This window comes from Gastrolobium bilobum, unplaced genomic scaffold (assembly GCF_033153095.1).
Source record: "Gastrolobium bilobum isolate Gb01-03AN ecotype WA unplaced genomic scaffold, APGP_CSIRO_Gbil_v1 utg2831, whole genome shotgun sequence".
Classification (NCBI taxonomy): Eukaryota; Viridiplantae; Streptophyta; class Magnoliopsida; order Fabales; family Fabaceae; genus Gastrolobium; species Gastrolobium bilobum.
In genome coordinates this window covers 651,254-672,326 of record NW_026899212.1, presented here as the reverse complement: position 1 = coordinate 672,326, position 21,073 = coordinate 651,254, and the positions used below count along the sequence as shown (strand labels likewise).

At 33.5% G+C, this 21,073-nt stretch overlaps 3 protein-coding genes across 7 annotated transcripts; 2 read left to right on the top strand and 1 right to left on the bottom strand.

Annotated features, from left to right (window-relative positions):
• Positions 1-1,054: 1,054 nt before the first annotated feature.
• Positions 1,055-4,737, top strand: LOC133288324 (G-type lectin S-receptor-like serine/threonine-protein kinase At5g24080). The gene is made up of 5 exons (XM_061486053.1): positions 1,055-1,263; positions 1,741-3,104; positions 3,209-3,389; positions 3,619-4,072; positions 4,399-4,737. The coding sequence occupies exons 1-5, from the start codon at positions 1,055-1,057 to the stop codon at positions 4,735-4,737; spliced, it is 2,547 nt and encodes an 848-aa protein (XP_061342037.1).
• A 2,527-nt stretch (positions 4,738-7,264) lies between these two features.
• On the bottom strand, positions 7,265-8,164 carry LOC133288327 (hevamine-A-like). The gene has a single exon (XM_061486057.1). It carries the CDS (start codon positions 8,162-8,164, stop codon positions 7,265-7,267), a length of 900 nt encoding a protein of 299 aa, XP_061342041.1.
• A 4,794-nt stretch (positions 8,165-12,958) lies between these two features.
• On the top strand, positions 12,959-20,158 carry LOC133288297 (uncharacterized). Of its 5 annotated transcripts, none has more exons than XM_061486021.1 (16): positions 12,959-13,148; positions 13,267-13,660; positions 13,760-13,882; positions 14,515-14,656; positions 14,732-14,979; positions 15,728-15,786; positions 15,920-16,014; positions 16,383-16,485; positions 16,585-16,679; positions 16,753-16,815; positions 17,097-17,172; positions 17,237-17,345; positions 17,743-17,855; positions 17,938-17,996; positions 19,175-19,286; positions 19,464-20,158. In XM_061486021.1, the coding sequence occupies exons 2-16, from the start codon at positions 13,270-13,272 to the stop codon at positions 19,596-19,598; spliced, it is 1,923 nt and encodes a 640-aa protein (XP_061342005.1). In that variant the 5' UTR covers positions 12,959-13,148; positions 13,267-13,269; the 3' UTR covers positions 19,599-20,158. The 5 variants fall into 5 exon arrangements, with proteins under 5 accessions (XP_061342005.1, XP_061342008.1, XP_061342004.1 ...); XM_061486024.1 differs by having other exon boundaries at positions 13,264-13,660; XM_061486020.1 differs by having other exon boundaries at positions 12,959-13,154.
• Positions 20,159-21,073: the final 915 nt, after the last annotated feature.

Genomic DNA, 21,073 nt, shown 5'->3' with positions numbered 1-21,073 from the left:
TTTATATGAAAAAAATATTTATCATTTTAAAATATACAATATTATATCATTTTAAGCGAAATCACTATATTTTGATATTTTTTATCTTCTCTTATTTTCCACAATATTGTCACATTTTCTTTCCTCCTAATTTTGTGAAGGAGAAAGTAAATAAAAAATTATCAAATATGCATTAAAACACAATTATTTTACTTAAATATCACAAAATTATGTTTTTTAAAATTACAAACACTTTTTACGTATACAAAAATAATAATTAAGTACTACTAAAATAAAATACTATCCTAAGGCAATAACTATCAATAATTCATTTAAATATTTAATCTAAAAAAACGCTATTTAGCTAGATTTTGTTCATTAAAATATTTGAAAGAATAAGTTAATACATTTATAGTCCTTTCTGATAAATGGGTGATTATCAATTTATTATTCATTTTATCTTATACAATATTCATCATTGAATCTGTCTAAATTCAAATCAAATTTCGACTAAATTTTTTGGTTGCATATCACTATTTCTTTAATATTATTGTCACAATTGAGCCATAGCTAGCTAGATGCTCCAAAGTCACCATAATGTGGCAAGCACCACCCCCTTTTTCAAAGTGTGATCTGTGGACAAAACAAAACATTCATCCTCATCTTTGATGCAAATTATTATTAGTTGCAACAACTACGTGTCAATATTGTCAAGCCTTAGCTCTTTCGGCCACTCACAGACCTGAAGTCACATATGAAAACCACAAAAAAGAAATGAAGCCATGCCATCATGTATAATAATCATATCCTCATAGCCGACCACACATGAAGCAAGCTTTTTCAAAGTTGTAGTTCACCAACCACTAACCACGTGTTCAATTTATGTGTTTCTCTTCTCAAAATAGAACACTACACTCTCCTTATGTTGTCACCATATAATAACACTATGCCAAACCATTATGTAAGCTTCGTTTTTTCAGTAATATATAGTCAATACTCAATACAATCCATGCAAGTGTAGCTTGTCATGGCAAGTGTTTCATCTCCCTTTACTTGTTTTTGGGTCACTCTTACTATGGTCCTGGGTTGTTTCAGTAGCTGCATTTCGAGCCAGATTGATTTGGGCTCGAGATTATTGGCTAGCAAGGACCAAACATGGGTTTCAGATAATGGAACATTTGCTTTGGGGTTCACTCCAGCAGAGTCTGATAATCGATTATTTAATCTGGGAATTTGGTTTGCTGAGCTTCCTGGAGATCGAACCTTAGTTTGGTCACCCAATAGGTAGTGCTGTGATTAATATCGTTAGTTTTTTTGTACCATCATCCATTTTTTAAATGAACTAATTATTATATGTATGCAATAAATCTTTGTGAAGACTAAAGTTTGCATGTGAAAATGTTTGGAAAATGTGCATTAAAAGAAAATTTGTGTAAAATGAGTAAATAAAGATATATTTATCTTTGATTTAATTTTACTTAATTTAGTGAACATTATAATTTTTTATAGTTTGTTATGATTTAGTTAAGGACAAGTAGTTGTACCCAGTTATATTAAATAGTTTCATGGTTACAGAGAATGTCAATGAAGTGCAGATTAGATGGTTAGTTACTGGTTTCTGACTTAAACAAAGACAAAGTCATAAATCATATCTCCATCTAGTCTATAGTCTTTACAAAAGATTTTGCAGGTTATGAGCATCTCTCTCTCTCTCTATACCATGTTGCCAACATATTTCATTTTCTTTCTCAATCCAAATAGAGACTCCCCAGTATCTCAAGATGCAATCTTGGAGCTTGACACCACTGGCAACCTCGTTCTCATGGATGGAGACACCACCATATGGGCCTCAAACACCTCTGGTGCTGGTGTAGAAGCAGCAGTCATGGCAGAATCTGGAAACTTCATCATCCACAACACCAACAACCACCCTGTGTGGCAGAGTTTTTCTCAACCTTCGGACACACTCCTCCCAAACCAGCCTCTTACAGTTTCTTTAGAGTTAACATCATCAAAGTCTTCCTCTCATGGTGGCTACTATGCTCTCAAAATGCTTCAACAGCCTACTTCCTTAAGCCTTGCACTGACTTACAATCTGCCAGAAACTTACCCGGCTTTAGATGAATCATATACCAACTATTCTTACTGGCAAGGCCCTGATATCTCCAATGTCACAGGAGAAGTTATAGCAGTTTTAGATCAAGCTGGAAGCTTTGGAATTGTATATGGAGAATCATCTGAAGGAGCAGTTTATGTGTATAAGAATGATGATGATGATGCAGGCTTGTCTTCTGCAGTTCACCAATCTACACCATTAGCTGTTCTTCGGAGACTGACACTGGAAAAGAATGGCAATTTGCGTTTGTACCGTTGGGATGATGATGTAAACGGGTCAAGACAGTGGATGCCAGAGTGGGCTGCAGTTTCAAATCCTTGTGATGTTGCTGCAATTTGTGGCAATGGGGTTTGTAACTTGGATAGAAGTAAGACAAAAGCCTCTTGCACTTGCTTGCCAGGGACTTCTAAAGTTGGCAGGGATGGCCAATGCTTTGAGAATTCATCTCTTGTTGGAAAATGCAATGCTAAGCATGAAAACCAGACATCCCAGTTTAGGATTTCAGTGGTGCAGCAAACCAATTATTATTTTTCTGAATTTTCAGTAATAGCTAACTATAGTGATGTTGCCAGTGTATCAAAATGTGGGGATGCTTGCTTATCAGATTGTGATTGTGTTGCTTCTGTTTATGGGCTAAATGAGGAGAGACCATACTGCTGGGTGTTGAGGAGCTTAAATTTTGGTGGTTTTGAGGATACCAGCTCCACTTTGTTTGTGAAGGAAAGAGTAAATAATGGCTCATGGACACCAGAAGGCCAAGTAGGAGGGTCTAATAGCTCTTCTGATGGATTGGGGAGTGCCAAGGAGAAGGCTGTGATTATTCCCATTGTTCTAAGCATGACAGTTCTCATTGCTTTGCTATGTTTATTACTATATTACAGTGTTCACAGAAAAAGAACTTTGAGAAGAGAGATGGAAAGTTCCTTGATATTATCAGGTGCTCCAATGAATTTCACCTTCCGTGATTTGCAAATCAGGACATGCAACTTTTCACAGCTGCTAGGAACAGGTGAGTTTATCCTATATTATATTTTATAGTAAAGGGGAAATTATAGGCAGAGGATTTGAGTTTTGGTTTAGTGTATATTGTTGCTAACTGTTCATATTTTGCAGGTGGATTTGGGAGTGTGTACAAAGGAAGCCTGGGAGATGGTACCTTAGTTGCAGTGAAGAAACTTGAAAGGGTTTTGCCCCACGGAGAGAAAGAATTTATCACTGAAGTAAACACCATTGGCTCAATGCATCATATGAATTTGGTTCGCCTATGCGGCTATTGTTCAGAGGGATCACACCGGTATGCATTGTTTCTTGACCAAAAATTTATGAATTTTTTCTCTTGACATCTTAAAAGTTGGCTATCAAGTAGCATCTTTTGGGGACTGTAACTAGGCACTAGCATTTTTTGTCATCAAGTGGATATTGCTTGAAGTTACATTTAGCTCAATACAAGACCTCAATTTTAAATGGTTAAAGAATTCGTATGTAGCATACACTTTGGCTTAAGCAAATGTTTGTTTTGGCAGGCTTCTGGTTTATGAGTTCATGAAGAATGGGTCCTTGGATAAATGGATCTTCCCTTCATATCAAGGGCGAGATAGAGTACTAGATTGGCCAACTCGTTTTAATATAGCCATAACCACTGCTCAAGGGATTGCATACTTTCATGAGCAGTGCAGAAATCGGATAATACATTGTGACATTAAACCAGAAAATATATTGTTAGATGAAAACTTTTGTCCTAAAGTATCTGATTTTGGACTGGCCAAATTGATGGCAAGGGAGCACTCTCATGTGGTAACAATGGTCAGAGGCACTAGAGGTTATTTGGCACCAGAATGGGTTAGTAATCGCCCTATAACTGTTAAAGCTGATGTTTACAGCTATGGGATGCTTCTTTTAGAGATCATTGGTGGCAGGAGAAATCTTGACATGTCCTTTGATGCAGAGGACTTCTTCTATCCTGGTTGGGCTTACAAGGTATATTTCATATATTAGTTTTATTCATTTTTCTGCCTTTTTATTGATGTGGAATCAACTTTAACATCATCTTTAAGTTTTGGCATAGAACATCCTAATCAATTAATTCAATCAAGATGTTTTTATTTTTCCTATAATATTTGCTTGTTTTTAACTTTAAAAAAATTACATTCTATTCAATATAGAGAAGCAGCTCCAAAAATATAATAAAATAGAACACCACCTTAGAAGTTATTTCTTCACTCCTCCAGGGTACATTTGATATGTGAACTTGAGATATCTTACTGTTTGATAAGTACTGATCATAAAATGTTTGGTAATTATAGGAGTTGACAAATGGATCAACAATCAAAGTTGCAGATAGAAGATTAAATGGGGCAGTTGATGAAGAAGAGCTAATGAGAGCTCTGAAAGTTGCCTTTTGGTGTATCCAAGATGAGGTATTCATTCGACCAACAATGGGGGAAATAGTGAGGATGCTAGAAGGTTCAATGGACATTAATATGCCACCAATGCCGCAAACAGTACTCGAGTTAATTGAGGAAGGCCTAGACCATGTATACAAAGCTATGAAAAGAGAGTATAACCAGTTCAGCTCATTCACCATTAACAGTCATCTTACATCTCATGCCACATGTAGCAATTCCACAATGTCACCAAGATAGCGTGTAAATTGTAACACAGAAAAATTTTGGTCTGACCTTGTCATGTAGTTGTTTGCTGCCACCAGAAGCTTTAGAATTGGTCCTTTTACGTCTTCCAGAAATCATATCATAAGAAAAATAAAATAAAAAACAATCACGGAAGGTTTAGAAGACTTCATATTAGAACTGGCTTGACAATAATGTGTTTTATTTTTACTCAGACAAACAATACACTTGCAGTTGTAGTGAGGATTACATTTATTGAAATTACCAAAGAACATAAAGATCAGCCATTATGGAATTAAACCCGAGATTAGGAGAATTAATGCAAAATTTTGAATGGTTGTTATTTGGTATACATGAAGCCATTATGGTTAGTGCTATGCATGGGTCAGGTCGGGTCAGATTTTTGTCCCGACTCGACCCAACTTGGTTTTATAGGTCAGGTATTTTGACCCGACCAGCTTTGATTTGATCTAAGTCAGGTCTGATGTAACATCCCGAGCGCTGACGAGGGCGGGGAGAGATCGCCGGTGCAAAGAGGCACGGACAAGGAGCGGCTCTTGACAGGCTTCCAGCGGGGGGTTACATGCATGAATGAATCGAATCGACACCCGAAAGAGAGAGATTCCAAAGACTGTGCAGGTATAAGACTGCACAGTTTGAGATAGCTTATAAGAATTAATTGGTACTACCTATGCTAACAAGATGCATTTACTTTTCGTAGTTCGGAACGGAAGAACTCCACAGTTAAGCGTGCTTGACTTGGAGCAATTCTGGGATGGGTGACCTCCTGGAAAGTTTTCCCGGGAAGTATGCGAGTGAAAAAAAAGCACACATTGATTCTTGAAGCGGTCGGGCGTTACATCTGACTTGGTTTGGATTTTTTTGAACTAGTTCAGAACTGGTTCGGATCTGACCTGACTTGGTTTCTGAAATGGGTCAAATATGACCTGACCCGTTTTTGACTTGGTTTCGTCACAAAATTTCGTCGAAATTTCTACGTTGCAAATGACGAAAATTTCGTTACAAAATTATTTTTTCGTCAGAATACTTTTTGTCGAAAAGCAAGGAAATTTTTTCTTTAATGAAAATTTTTACAAAAATAAATTTTCTATCGTAATTTAGTTTTCGTCAAAAGTTTTGACGAAAATGATTTTCTCCATCAAATGTTTTAAACGAAAAAAGATTTTCGTCAAAATTTTTGACGGAATGTTTTTGGTTCAAAATTTCAATGCGAATGTGTTCTGACAAAAATTTCGACGGAAATTGTTTTGAGGGAAATGTTTCATTCGAAACTTTCGACGAAATTTAGATTCTTTAAAGAATTGTGACAGAATATTTTTCCGTCAAAATTTTTTATCGAAATATTTTTTCTCAAAAATTTTTATGAAATTTTTTGACAAAAATGTGTTCCGTTGAAAATTTTGATGGAAATGTTTTTTATCAAAAAATTTGACGAAAATATTTAGTCGAAAATTTTCGATGGAAATGTATTTTGCTAAAAATTTTGACAAATATTTTTTTTTTGTCAAAAACTTAACGAAAATGTTTCCGTTGAAAACTTTCGTCGAAATTTGAATTCTGTAAAGAATTTTGATGAAATTTTTTTCTTCAAAAAATTTCGATAGAAATGTGTTTCGTCGAAATTTTTGATGAATATATATTTTTGTGAAATATTTTGACGAAATTTAGATTCCGTAAAAAAATTTTCCCGTCAAATTTTTTTACAGAAATAATTTTAGTCACAAATTTTGATGAAAAAAATTTCCGTCAAAATTTTTTTGAAAAATTTTGATGGAAATATTTTGCGTAAAATTTTTTGACGTAATTGTTTTACGTTAAAACTTTTTTGTAATGTAATTGTGATTTTTTTTCTTTTTTTTCATATAATGGGTATGGATCAAGTTTTGGGTCAATGAGTCATTATTAAAACAAGTCAGGTCTAAAACTGACCCAAATAAAGTGAGTCAGTATTTAAACCCAGTTCAAAAAAAAAAATAGGTATTTATGGGTCAGGTCAAGGACAGGGCAAGTGAACCAGTTTTTTTGCACACTCCTAATTATCGTCATGTCCTCTGGTGTTTGGACGTCGTCTTCAATACATCAATAAAGAAAGGGACAGGTTATATTTATAAACTTTTTTGTTTAAAAACTCTTACAAACTACACTATGTAGGACTGGTCCTACATTAATCACACAATGTACGACCGGTCCTACATTAGTGTAATTGCAAAAAAAATTTATAAACGGATCCTGTCCCATAAAAAAAATATTAAACTTAGCTCAACTTTGTTGACTTATTTTGCTGAAATCAATATTGGACACAAATCACATTATTAAAAAATTCCCTTGCAATTTTCAATTAGATAGACAAACATGAAGACATAATTTAAAAATACTTTTCTTAACAGAAGACATTAGCAACAATGATACTCATACACTTCATTTAATGAGGCACGCAATTATTGGAAACTGGCTAAACATACAAACAAGAGCAAGCTAAAATTGTTAATCTGTGTAATTGTGCTCATAAAGTATTCAACGATCAAACATAGTTCTTTATGGAGGAGCTGTAGTTAGTGAGATTATCATAGTACTTCGACCAAAGCATCACTCCTCCATATTTAGTTGAATTCTTAATGGCTGGAAGAACTTCTGAAATCAGGTTAGAGGGAGGAATGAATCCACCTATAGAAGCATTAGGTGCAGCTGGTAGGCCTAACAAAATATTAGCTGCAGGAATGCTTGAAGTCCATATTTCCCAAGAATTTTGAAGATAAGTTGCATTTCCCGCAGTGTATTGACAGGGTGGATTATTGTAGAATTGAACCCAAACATAGTCAAATAGGCCTGTATTGAGAGCAGCTCCAAGGCTAGCATCAGGAAAAACACATTGTGGAGCAGCAGTTAAGTACACTTTCTTGCTTTGGTTGCTGTAGCTTGAGAGGTTCCTTGCAAGCTCATCCCAGTACTGAACTTGGCCACCTTCAATGACAAAATCAATTCCATCCAAGACAGCATCCCCAAGTGGTCGTGAGGAGGATTGTCCACCCAAGAAGTTGTTCCACAAGTACGTTGCAAGTTGCCTAGCATCCTCAGCTGAAGTAAGAGTATAATTTTTAAAAGTTTCTCCTCCAATGGAGAGCATTACCTTGATGTTCTTGGCTTGGCATGACTTAATATCAGAACTCAAATTGGCACATCCATTGTTTAAAGGGACACAATGGCCTGCGAGGTTCAAAACAGGAGTTGTATCATTCCCAAATGCAGCTAGGAAAGCTATGTTCACAAAAGCATAGTACCCAGAAGAACAAGTTTCTTCCAAGGTTCCCTCGTTTCCATTTTGACCCCAGTAAATAGCAATCCCACTAGCATCTGAACTTACTGCTAGAATTAGCACTGATAAAGCTAGTATTGCTAGTGAAATGACCACATTGGAAGCCATAAATTGGTTGAAGGGATTTGAGTTAATTTTTCAAAAAAATAAGAGCAAACAGTTTAGTTTCTGTGCTGAAACAAATCTGTAAAGGATGCTAGACAACTTTTTGTGGGTAACAACTTATCAAAGTTGCTTGAAATCTTGATAGATGAGTTGCTCACTAGTCACTAGTGTAGTGCAGCCTTTTCAATTGAACTTGTTCACTAATAAATATAGCACCCTTTAGAGAAAACAAGCTTAGAAAATAGTGTAAATCATTATCTTTTGTTATTGGCTGTTATACAACTAACATGAAATATGGGGAAAAAAAGTTAAAACTGATTTGCATTGAAATAATTTTCAATGGTCGGAGACAAATATCTTGATGAGGACTAAGGAATGGCCGTATGGAGTTAGCACAATAGTTAAGCAGTTACCATGTTTGTTCATGTTGGTTGTACCCGGGGAACAGGTTTTAAGCCGTAATGCGATCTCTTAAAAGTGTACGCCACTACACATCTCAGTAGCACAGCTGTGCTTTGTCTTCTAGTTCAAAACATGTTACAAAGTATTCGGTCAGATTTTTCCACATATACATTCAGTGCATATATTCTTTGCTTCGTTAAAACTGAATTTTGCATAGATGACAAAGTTGTTAGTCTTGGATAAATTCAGTGGTTGCATTTAGTAATATAGCATAGCATCATTGATTAGAAGGTTCAAACACAAATCCTTTTGGAACGAGGCATACAAACAAACTCCTAGAGGTGACTTCAAATTTGCTGTGGGTCAAGCCCAAAAGCTCTATATTAATTCGGTATTGCCCCATAAAATTTACTTTTACGTAGGCTTTTTTTAACCCTAATTTCCAAAATTTTATGATTTAGGGGGTTGAGTTGGAGTTTATCTATGGGTTAATTTTATAGAATATATATAACAAATATATATTTTAATAAGTTAATAAGAAGTTTATGTATTTGTTTTAGTTGTTTTGAATTATGTTAGTGAAAGATATTTCATTCTCTATTTATAATTATATTAATTCTTATATAATATTTGCAATAAAAGTAACTATAAAGTTAAATATATATATATAAATCCAATATTTAAAAAATATACTTATATTAAAATATAAAAGTTATAGAAAAGATAAATTTGTATTAAAATATAAATTTACATTGTTTAGTTGAGTCACCCAAATTTGAATCCAATAATTTGAAATGTTAAAAAATATTATTTTCCTAATAATTAATATTGTGTGCAGGAATAAGTACTTTGAGAATGAATCCTCTCATAATTTCACATCTAATTTTAACATGTTAATGGTATGTGGTGAATATCAAACATTTATTAATGAATCAATGATCATAATTTTATTGACAAAATTTATAAAATAAAATAAAAGCAATATTTATATTAATTAGGGGTCGTTGATCATTAATTATTGACTGTTAATTTGTTAATAAATGAATGAGATTCATATGACCTCATCATATTAAAATTAAATATGAGAGAATTCATTTTCAGATTGTTTTAAATATTTAAAATAAAATAAAATGACAAATTATAAACTTTCAGCATTTGTCTTTAAGACTTTATAAGTAGATAGTTACTTTGTAATATTTTATAATTTAATTAAATTTTAAACATTTTTATATAATTTGAAATTTTATAATGGATTTTTATGTTTCTACTTTATTTCATAATTTAACTAGGTTTTCAATTAAATATTTATTAATTATGAAATTATAATCAAGTTCTTAAAATCTATACTAACAACACTTAATAGCTTCTATAGTTATCAACATCCATTTCTATTTTTAAAAATGTCAAAAGTATAAAAGTATAGTAAAAAGAAATCAGCATTACTTAATTTGTTATAGCAAAAAAATTGAGAGGATTATACAAAGTCTTATTTAATTAATTTTTACTTAAAAATTTAAACTATTAAATTTTTTGTCTATACTAAAAATCTTACTAAATAATAAATTTTTCCCCTATAAGTATTATTTAATAATACGAGAAAAGTTTAAAAATACCCTGGGATTTCCATCAGAATCACTTACCTCTATGTTTTTTTTAATCACTTATTTTCCCTGTGATTTTTCCATTAAAGTCCACCTCTATTATTTTACCAAAAATAAAATAAAAAGTCCACCTCTATTATTGTTAAAACTTTAGGGAATATGTCTATTTTGCCCTAGGTTCCATAAAAAATCACCGAAAGATAAGTGATTAAAAATAAAAACACATAGGAATAAGTGGTTTAGAAAAAAAACACAGTGAAAAAATGATTAAAAAAATGACAGTCAGTAAATGATTATAGAAAAAAAAATCACAAGGGGTGATTTGACTCACACACACACTCAACACATACATATTAGAGATACTGTCCAAAGTAGAGTAAAATGACACCATCACTAGAAATATTGTGCTATTATGGGTTACATAAACATATGCTAAACATTCATTAAAAATATCCATGTTGAAATACATCATGGATATTTTTGGCATTTGAGTCCTTATTTCAATATGGAGCAACGTGAAGTTTTTAACTAATTATCAATCTACATAAAAAAAAATTAGTCTGCAGTCAAATAAAAGTTTGGCAAAGAACTGAAGTCTAGGGACTACAATCGAAGATGGCAGCTGGGATTTGGAGTTATCTGTTGGCATATGTGGAAGGAAATAAATAATCTCATTTTCAAGGGCAAAGGTCTTAATCCCCAGGATTTTTTCCATCAGATTTCTATTAACATTTTAAATATTGAAAATTCTAATGAAATTCTGATGTCTTCTGATTTAGTTGTGGAAACTATGAAGGAGGTTTGGATTAATTGGAAGTCTCCCATGGAGGGTTGGATCAAGATTAATATTGATGGATCTTGTAGAAATAATGGTTCAAATCTGACTTGTGGTGGAGTTATTAGAGATACTTATGGGAATTGGGTGCACAGATTTAACAAAAATCTGGGTTATGGCACTGTGCTTATGGCGGAATTGTGGGGGTGTGTAATTGGTTTGGAGTGGACTTGGCAACAAAATTATAGATATATAATCTTGGAAGGAGACTCAATGGCGGCTAATCATTTGATTGTGGAAGGGTGTATAAATACTCATTCATGTTGTTCTCTTGTGAATAGAATTAAGGAATTACTTAACCTCCATTGGCAGGTAAATATTTTACATACTTATAGAGAAGGCAACCGAGTGGCTGATTGGATGGCTAAACTCAGGTTGATAATGACTGGGATACTTGCTGGTTCAGCTCTCCTCCGAATGGTTGTAGGGACCTTTTATAAGAGGATTGTAGGGGCACCTTGTTGGCCAGGAATGTTTCTTTCTAATTTGTTTGTTTTGTAGCTTTCCTTTGTTATCAAAAAAAAAAAAAAAAAAAGTTTGGCAAAGAACTATTAATCCTAAATATAACTAAGAAATATTAAGTGCGGGAGTTTGTGTTACAGATAAAAGTTTGATGACTGTTTGGTATTCTTTGGGCAAATTAAAATCCTTCCAAATCCTAAACAAAGGAGAAAGAAAACTATGCACTCAATTCAAATACTTATATAACATATTAAATAAAGAGATTCTATTTTCTCATGTTGTTGGAGATAGTTATTTCCTATTTTAGACACATGATGTGATGGAGCCCACACCTAGTAAAAAAAGAAAAAAAAAATGATAGTACAATTTTTGATGTGAGAACAACATGAGATAGTTATCTCATATAAAATAAGATAATGATTTCCCTTAAATAAATGACAAGATCGTAATATAATCTCGGTAGTGAATTTTGTTTATGTACGTGTATATATTTGTTTGTAAAAATATAGGAAAAAATCATTCGAAAATTAAGGAAGGGTTTTTAGTTATATAGAAAAAAATATAAATTATGAATTTATCGTTTGTAAATAGAGGTGTATTTGAATGAAAAAATTTCAGGAGAAAAATAATTAAAAAAATCATATGGTATAAATGATTCTAGCAAAAATTACATGGAGTTTTTGACATTTTTTTTTATTTTGGTATACTTACCTAATTATCTCTTTAACTGTACAAAACAAACCATAACAAAATGGATATGCCCAAGCAGTCAAGCTGTTTCCTGTGAAGAACCTTTTCCCTTTCAGATATAACAAAAAGCGATGCATTTAATGCTTTTGATATAAAATCAATTGTTCAATTAATTTATTTACACTGAAAAGTAATTCAACGCTAGATTCAATTAATTTAACTATTTTAAACGACCGATTAAACTAAATGATATCTATAATTCATGCATAACAATGCAGGAATTGATTTTCGTCAGAAAATTTTTTCATGTTACACACACAATACATGAGTGGAGTCTACAAAAAGGTGATAAGACAAAAAAGTCAAAATGAGACCCACTCATGTATTGTGAATGTAGCATGAGAAAATTTTCTCATGTAAAATGAGAAAACTATTTCCCAACAATGTAAAATATATTTAAAGTTAGGATATTCTAACTACCAAAAATTCTCACTACTAACTTATTATTCATTACATCAACATTAGATCAAAGAGAGAGAATGTTAAAAAATGTTTGAAGAAAAGAAAATGTTAAGTGATTAAATAAGTAATAAATTGATAGTAAAAAATTTTAGTAGCGAGAATATCCCTCCTAAAAGTTTATAAAAAGTTGTTATCAAAAAAAAAAAGTTTATAAAAAGTAAAACAAAACATAATTTTAGCTGATTAGTGATCTTCAGTATAAATTCAATATTTGTTCACAACCAGATCCGAACCATTAAGAAGCACGTGCAGGCATGAACTGGGTGCTAACGACCACCGCGGTGACACGTGACATTCCCCCGACCAGTGTGCAAAACAGACACATATCTTCTTAGTAAAACAACCGTCGTATCCAAAATTCCCAAAACTGGTGGAGCGCCGAGGACACAACAACACCCCAACGGCGCAATTTAGCAACAACAACTCCACTCGAAACGGCACAGCACAACCATCGATTCCGATCCAATACGACGCCGTAACTGTGAAGCCTCTGTCAATCCAACACGATTCGATTCTTGTTTTCTGTTCTGTTCAGTTCCAATGCCAAGAAAACAAATCTAAGACGATGTTTGTTTGTGTGTTTCTGTTAGTAGGTTATGGAGAAGATGCAGTATGCGGAGGAGCTGGTGAGGGAGTTTCTGGTGTTCAGAGGATTCACTTACACTCTTGAAGCTTACGAGACAGAATTGCGAACCGACATTGGTAAAGGGTTTGAGGTTGACAAGATTCTTGACCTAATCTTCTCTGTCTATGTTCCCAAGTTTCAGGCTGATAAGTTGGTTTCTCTGCTCGGTTTCTTCAAACACTATCTCTCCTCTTCTTCCCAAACGACACTCGTTTCCACCTTGTCTAAGTTGGAGGCTTCTCTTCTAAGGTTCTACGTCGTTCATGCCTTGCAATCAAATCGTAGCGACAAAGTTGTTGAGTTTTTCGCAGTCAATGGCACTGACTTATTGCAAAGATCACAGGATTGGACTCAATGGTTTGGTGCGTTTTACTTTTTTGGTTTTGTGGTCGTTCTTGTTTTTGTTTCTTTGTAATAACTTGCAATGATGATTTTTTGTTGTTCTTATTTTTTTGTTGCAGCAATTCCTTATATCAAGAATCCACACTTGGATCCCGAATTTCGAATCTTTTTCTCCAAGGAGTGGTATCAGGCCTTGCATCTTTCTGTCAGAAACTTCTTGAGTGAGATCTTCAATGGCACTCATATCCTTCACAAAATCTTTTTTTTTTTTTTTATTCATTCTCTTTTTCAAGTTTTACTTTTTATGTTTCAGGGTTAATTACGGATTCATAGGTACAATATGATTTCCTCAATAATTGACTTACTCTTATTACTATGTAATTTGGTCATTAAGTTTCAGAGTTTATGTCTGACGGGCCTCATCTAGTTTTAAAAGAAGGTTGAATAGGGTGTGACCGAATTAAAACCAGGTTGATGCATGTGTATGTTGGTAAATGGTAATTTATGAAAAACAAGTCACAAGAGGATACTCCGCTACTAATGTGAATTATCTTTTTCCATCCTTTTCACTGTATTGCACGTTGATACCCTCGTAGGGTGTTTATTGATATACCTTTTCTGTAGTAATTGATGTAGGTAGGGGCTAGGGAATATATTTTTGCAACAAATGTATCATGGGTTCTCTTTATAATCTCCAGTATGTTACCTTTCACAAACTTTCTTGGATACAACAACTAGGAAGTATGGCATTTGGGAATCAAAGGTTTTTTTTGCACTTTTAGATTCCATTTGAGATGCTTATGTCTTCAGGCTTCACATTTTCATCAAGTTTTTTTCTTCTTTTTTTTCCTGAAATTATCCTTAATAATATCACGTCTACCTGCTCTGATGAAGATCAGTTCAGAGATGAATGCTACCAACGTACTCAAAAGAGATATCATTCACCTAAATCTTAAATTGTCACAACTTCAGGCTTTAATTGATGAAAAGGAGGCACAGTTATGCCAGTTTAGAAGGTAAGCATATTTTTATTCAATGCTGCTGAGTCTCTAATTTGACATGTTTGGTTTTCTAATTAATTTGGATTGAAGAGTGGAAGGAAGTTTTATTTCATCGAGCAATTTGCGTGAAGAAAGTGCTCACATCTCAAAAGATTCTCCGGAGGTTTTTCCAACTGTTATTCCACGAGCAGGTCAAACAGAGATTAGCCAAGATTCAGTTGTGGATGGACCTGGATATATTCAGTCTGAGTATATCAGCTCCAAGTCTGGGGATGATTCAACTTTCCTATTGAATGACCAACTAGGAAATGGTGGAGCTGGTGATACCACTCAAAAAGGTCTTGACAGTCTCCATTTCGGCAGGCAGATATACTTTGAGGCCTCTCCCACTTTGTCAAATGATATTCATTAGTTGCTTGATCATTATCTGTTAAGCAAGTTTATGGCTAGTTTCTATGGATAGACTTGTTTAAACCCATGTGCTGACAAGTTCTAAATGATGAATTAGTGTTTTGACAAGATAACTAGTTAACTAATCATTGAAGTGTAGGGAAAAGGTAAAAACAAATAATATCAGATGTCTGTGAATTCTAAGAAGTAAATGGAATTCGCTGGAAATATGACTCTCTCATTCATCCTAAATATAAATGATGGAATTAATTTTACACTGCCACTTGTTGTACTGATATGGTATGAGCAGAGATCTAATATTTTATGGTTTCAAATGACGGTGTTAGTTTCAGGACCCTGCAAGCATAAACAAAAATTTCAGACATGTAAAAATCAGTTTGTAGATATTGAATCAGTTGCAGAACTCATGGAAATAAAACAATAAAGCTTTGTATTTGTTTATCTAGCTTTAAAACAAGGAAGCTATCAATCATTTTATTATTGTTATTTATTATTTCTAACAAAATTTCAGGACGCATTATGTTCACTTAATCAGCACCTAATCTTGATATCTGAACTGAGCTAATTTTCTGAATAAGGAATAAATTGGTCTTTAGGCTGATATAGCAATTAAGTATTGAGTAACCATTGATTGCATATTTGGAAATAAAAATTTAACAATTAAATTTGTGGCAGAAAACAATGGGGAAGTTTACAGGGAAGAAGATTTTGCTGAGGTCAAAGTAGAGCACCAGGTAAAATTGCCTATGGAGCCTTATTTATTTATTTATTTATTTATTTTGTTTGCACTGTACTTTCATCTGAATTTGCAGAGTGTATTAAATTTTTTTGGAGTTTGTGTAAAAATCAATTTATTATGGTGTCTAGGAGACATTTTTGGGGCACACTAGTCCAATCAGCAGATGCCGCTTCTCTGCATCCGGGAATAATATCGCTAGTGCTTCCCTCGATGGAACTGTCAGGTACCCTCTTTTGGAGTTGATGGAAATAAACATCAAGATTATTACTTAATTGGAAAACTGGAACAGTCTTCATGTAATTATTAGTCTTGATTACTGGGCTGTAGCCTGTACTCATTTGCCACTATTTAGAAATCTTATGTGTATTTTGAGCAATACCATCAACAACAGATGATAAATTAAATTAAAAAAAAGAAAAAGAAATAAAGGTTGATGCGCTCCAAATCATTTTTGTTTAGAAATTGCCCTTTATATGTTTCCCTTCATTAATGCTTCTTTACCTATCACTTAGTATCTGCAAATTTTCCTTAATTTTATGAAATCTCTCTCAAGCAATTTGGTCTTTGTTTGCTCTACATGTTTTAATAAAGGATATGGACATATGATACATCAACTCCAGTGTCTAGAAATGCAACCATATATTGTGGCACTGAAATTTTGTCGCTTGATTGGGAATGTAAATCAGACCGCTTGGTATGTGAATTGACTTCTCATGGTGACAAAAGTTATTTGGTTTTATTGATTATATAAGATTGTAAATTTGAGTTATTAAGTTGTTCCTCTTGATGAAAGCTTCTAATAGGTACATCGGATGGGTGCATTAAGGCATGGAATGTGGATGCAAAGAGAGTTGTCTGTGACCTCAACACAACTGAAGCATTTCCAAGGTATTTCCTAATTATATATTTTTCAGGTTTCTACACATTGCTTTTCAACTCTCTGACACATGTGATTTCTCAGTGTATTGGACATAAAGTGCAGTCCTGTGGAGCCTATTTTTGTGTCTGCAGCAGCATCTGGAGGGTATTCATTAATTTTTCAAATATTGAATTCTTTGTTGAAGTAGTAAATTAGTTTAACTTGGTGACCTGTGTTTTAACACAATGTTAGTCTAATTATGATATGTACATTTTGCTGTTTTGATTTTAGACATAAGGATGAAACTGTGGTTAAATACCATTGGTCACCCGGTTTCTATTATGCGCTCAATGCCCATCCTTTATGTTGTTCATTTTTTTGTTAATGTTACACTGTTAACACATTTTAGCAATGAATTATGAGGACCATATTTATTGTCTGTGTAGGGCTGGTTCCAACTATTTTGACAACCTGGGTTTCGCTTCGCTAACTGTGTGGAACATGAAGACATGGAAAGCCATGGTATGTTCTTCTTTTAGAATGTTTGTCATATTTTTGGCTATGATTAATTTTGGATTTTATAAAGACAGCCCTTCCTCTTGGAGAAGATCCGCCAGCAATTACTTCTTTATGCTTTAATCACAATGGGAAGATTTTAGCAGCTTCCGCTGTTGATGGAATGATTCACATGTTCGGTATCCTTTGATTTTATTCATTTATTACTTCCCTGCATTAATGTGTTTAAAGATTCATATCAAGTGAACCTGGTGCTATAATGCTCCTGTAGTGTGCAAGGTTTAGGGAAGGGTCAAACCCATTGTGTGGGTCTATAGTACCTGTATTCAGTGATTTGTATGTGAAATAAAATATTGATTTGTTGCTTGTGTTTAGAAAGTTATATCTTCTTTTGCTGGAATGGCTAAATTGATGGATTTTTGTGCTTTATGGTGGTTCCTTATGATTATTGGGCACAGTTAATCGGTCAAATAAATTGCTGCAAAATTACTTTTAGATAGGAGAACGTATTGTGTTGTGAATGTACTAGCAGGGGTCACTTGGTTTGACAATAAAGTCATCCTTAACAAGCCAAAGACATGTCTGCTGGACTGCAAATTACTGGCTGGCCTGCACATGATTCTTCTATCAGTTCTATTCTTTTTGGACCAGATGAGACTAGCATTTTTAGCCTGGGCTCTGATGGGAAGGCAAGTACTATTTAGTGTTATTCCAGCTTGTGAAATGGATTGTATACTTCATACTAATAACTAATCTGTTCTTTGTTGCCAGATTTTTGAGTGGAGTTTGCAAAATCAAGGTCAAATCCTGTGGTCAAGAGACTGTAGTAGGTATATTTCTAGTTAGACATCCTAAGATTAGACTTACAATGTTTTCAATTTACTTTTGTGCAAATACGAAGGCTTAAAATTGTTTTTACCAGCCAAAGACAAGGAAAATTAAATTCATGAATTTGAGGGTTGTCATTAATGGCTAGTCCTTCTCCGAAACTGTCCTTCTTAACAAGGAAATATATGTACGTTTTCCATGAGGTGCCTGTTCTTACTAAGACAAAGTTGGAAAATTAAGAGCTGAGCCATATGGCTTTTGATAGTGAATTTATGTCGGGATCCACTTCCATCTTGAAGTAATTAAAGCAACACAACTTAGCGTATCCAATAACCTCCTTAAATTCCTATAATTCTGCATCTAATAGATAGATAGTATCTCATATGATCAAGAGGTTTTAGTACAGACGTGACTCGTTTTTTATGCAAATGCTGAGCCAATTCTGATTAGATATTTTAAGTATTGGTCACTGGATACATTAGTAGGTTTAATAATGTGGTCAATGATTGTAGTGTTTAATTTTCAAAACATGGAAGCAGTTCCATCTAGGTTATAATTAACGGTGCCATGATTAGGCAATTGTCTCTGCTATGATTTAGTGTTTTATCCATTATGGCATATAAATTTAAATATAGGTTATCAAAATTATCATTGTTATTCATGATTTGACATTGCTTTTTATTTGGGTTCGAATGTAGATCCCAATTAATTTGGGATAAAGTATTAATGTTGATTCATGATTAGATGTTAATTTTTAATTTTACTCTTCATGAAATTAAAATCTACTCTCTTTTTTTTTTTACCTAGAACTTACTTACTATTGAATGGAGTAAATATTTCAAATGATATAAATGTATACTATTTTATTTAGAGTAAAATTATGTAAAAGTATAGCACATCTAATAAAAGAAATTATGTATAACGCAATCAAAGTTATGAGAGGGCTGGGACTAATCACATCAATTACAACTGGGATGCAATACATATGTGAAATAACAATGGTACGACCAGTGTTTATTTATTTATTTATTTATTTATTCATTCATTTTTTGCTGTTAAAAAACATTTTAGCTCATTTATGCTTTGTGAGGGATAATGTTTGATCTCCATTCCTTCTATCCTTGCTTTTGGATATGATTGAAGAACTTGTTCTCGGCATGATCTTTTTTACATTTCATAGGTTCTGTTACCCCGTCTATGGTTCAAGATATTGCAGACATGAGATGGCGTTAGATGCAAATGGGAGGAGACTCTTGGTAACATCAAGCTCAGATAGAGCACCCATATATCAGGTTGATGTTTCTTGAATTCCTCTCCATATTGTGATTAGACCATCCCTTTGAAGGGGATTATAATTTACCTACTCATATATTAGTTTGACTTGTAACAGCTAGCAAATTTTGGCTTGAATATTGGCGGTTATCTTGTCAGTTACCTGAAAATGTCAATGTTTTGTTGCCTTGTGTCAGGTTCAGGGTCATTTGAGTGGATGGAGAACACTTCCTCACGGTGCTCCAATTACTGCTGTGGATTGGCATCCGACCTTGCCCATTTTCTTGACTGGATCAGCTGATAACTCTGTCCGAGTAACATCTTTATCGTAGTACAACATTATATCTCGGAGTTTTTCATTCTTTCTTTAGTGAGTATTTAACTAGGTTCTATTCGATTTTTATGTTGTAATATATTGCCTAACCGTTGATTTCCGCCCATCAACGGTTATTATTTATTGGAAATTAATAATTCATTAATAAATTTAATTTCCAATAAATAATAACCGTTGATTGACGGAAATTAATGTTTAGGATTTGGTGTCAAAGGATCCAGCTATATATATATATATATATATATATATATATATATATATATATATATATATATGGGAAAAGATTTTTTGATATCTCATCTAAGAGCCGTCAGATCAAGCCAGATCAACGGTGTTACATGCTTATAAATCAGAATCCTTAAATCAAAGCAAGATCAACGATTCTTGGATGAGGTGTCAAACTACTTTTTGTTTGACACAATGTCAAAGAATTCTATATATATGTAAGCAACTGATCTATGCTGTCGGTGTATTTCTGACTCTGCAAGTGGGATGTTCATATTTACGCAATTGGTTTGTATGTATATTCATACCTTTTTGAGAGTTTAGTCATTTCTCTTGTCGTGTACGAAATTAATGTATCATACATGAAGAGATTGTCATGCAGGGATATATTGTGAAGAAATTTTGGCGTCATAGTTTTTTTTTAATATATGACTTTTCCTATCATATCTTTAATTCTGTTTCTATTAAAAAACTTTGTTTCTGTTTTCTCGCATTTAAAAAACTAATGGTCGATTTTTTTGAAGTTTTCCATTATCATTATTGTTATATATATCTTCAATAATTGGTCAGGTAGAAAATATACTCTCTCAGGGAATATTTTGTTATCATGCACATGGAGATCAAATATTTGTTACTGTATATTTCAATGTATCTCCTCTAGTTATTTTCTTTGTTAGTTCCGTTGTTTCTCCTTCGAACTTGCACTATGTATCTGCCTGGAAAGTTGAAACTTAATCACTTTATTTTGCCTGCTTAATTTTAACCTTTGAAATTAAAACCTTGTGAATCTTGAGGTCTAGTTAGATCTGTTGGATTTGTGCTCTTTTACTTAAATTCAATTAGGATAAGAGCACGAGAAGAGCTCTAAAAGCCTAGAGCCCAATGAGATTAGAGCTAGGATTTCTTGGAATTCATATAAATACTACCACTTAAGTCATTAATTTAGGTCATTAAACAAGAAGAGGTAAGTTCAGATATGAAAAAGTGCTCACAGACTTTCCCTTCTCCCTTGAGAGATAGTTTGGAAGGTTTGCCAGAGAGTAGATAGGTTTGTTCGTTATATGACACGGTAAAGATCGGTTCATGAGTTTGTGTTGTGACACGGAGGACACCGATTCGTGGAGTATCATCTCTGATATGCCCTACAAGAGGTAATCATAAATGATGATGATCCGTTGCATTCCAAACCTCAATGGTCTAAAATGCTTCCACATATCCAATTGCGCCTACAATTGATATCAGAGCCGG

Excerpts from the sequence above, each read along its gene's own strand:
- LOC133288297 (XM_061486021.1), top strand. The coding sequence starts at position 13,270 with ATGGAGAAGATGCAGTATGCGGAGGAGCTGGTGAGGGAGTTTCTGGTG. Across the intron at positions 13,661-13,759 it reads GGATTGGACTCAATGGTTTG|CAATTCCTTATATCAAGAAT; the intron begins GTGCGTTTTACT and ends TTTTTGTTGCAG. Across the intron at positions 17,346-17,742 it reads TGGAATGATTCACATGTTCG|ACATGTCTGCTGGACTGCAA; the intron begins GTATCCTTTGAT and ends AACAAGCCAAAG.
- LOC133288327 (XM_061486057.1), bottom strand. The coding sequence starts at position 8,164 with ATGGCTTCCAATGTGGTCATTTCACTAGCAATACTAGCTTTATCAGTG.
- LOC133288324 (XM_061486053.1), top strand. The coding sequence starts at position 1,055 with ATGGTCCTGGGTTGTTTCAGTAGCTGCATTTCGAGCCAGATTGATTTG. Across the intron at positions 3,390-3,618 it reads TGTTCAGAGGGATCACACCG|GCTTCTGGTTTATGAGTTCA; the intron begins GTATGCATTGTT and ends TTGTTTTGGCAG. Across the intron at positions 4,073-4,398 it reads ATCCTGGTTGGGCTTACAAG|GAGTTGACAAATGGATCAAC; the intron begins GTATATTTCATA and ends TGGTAATTATAG.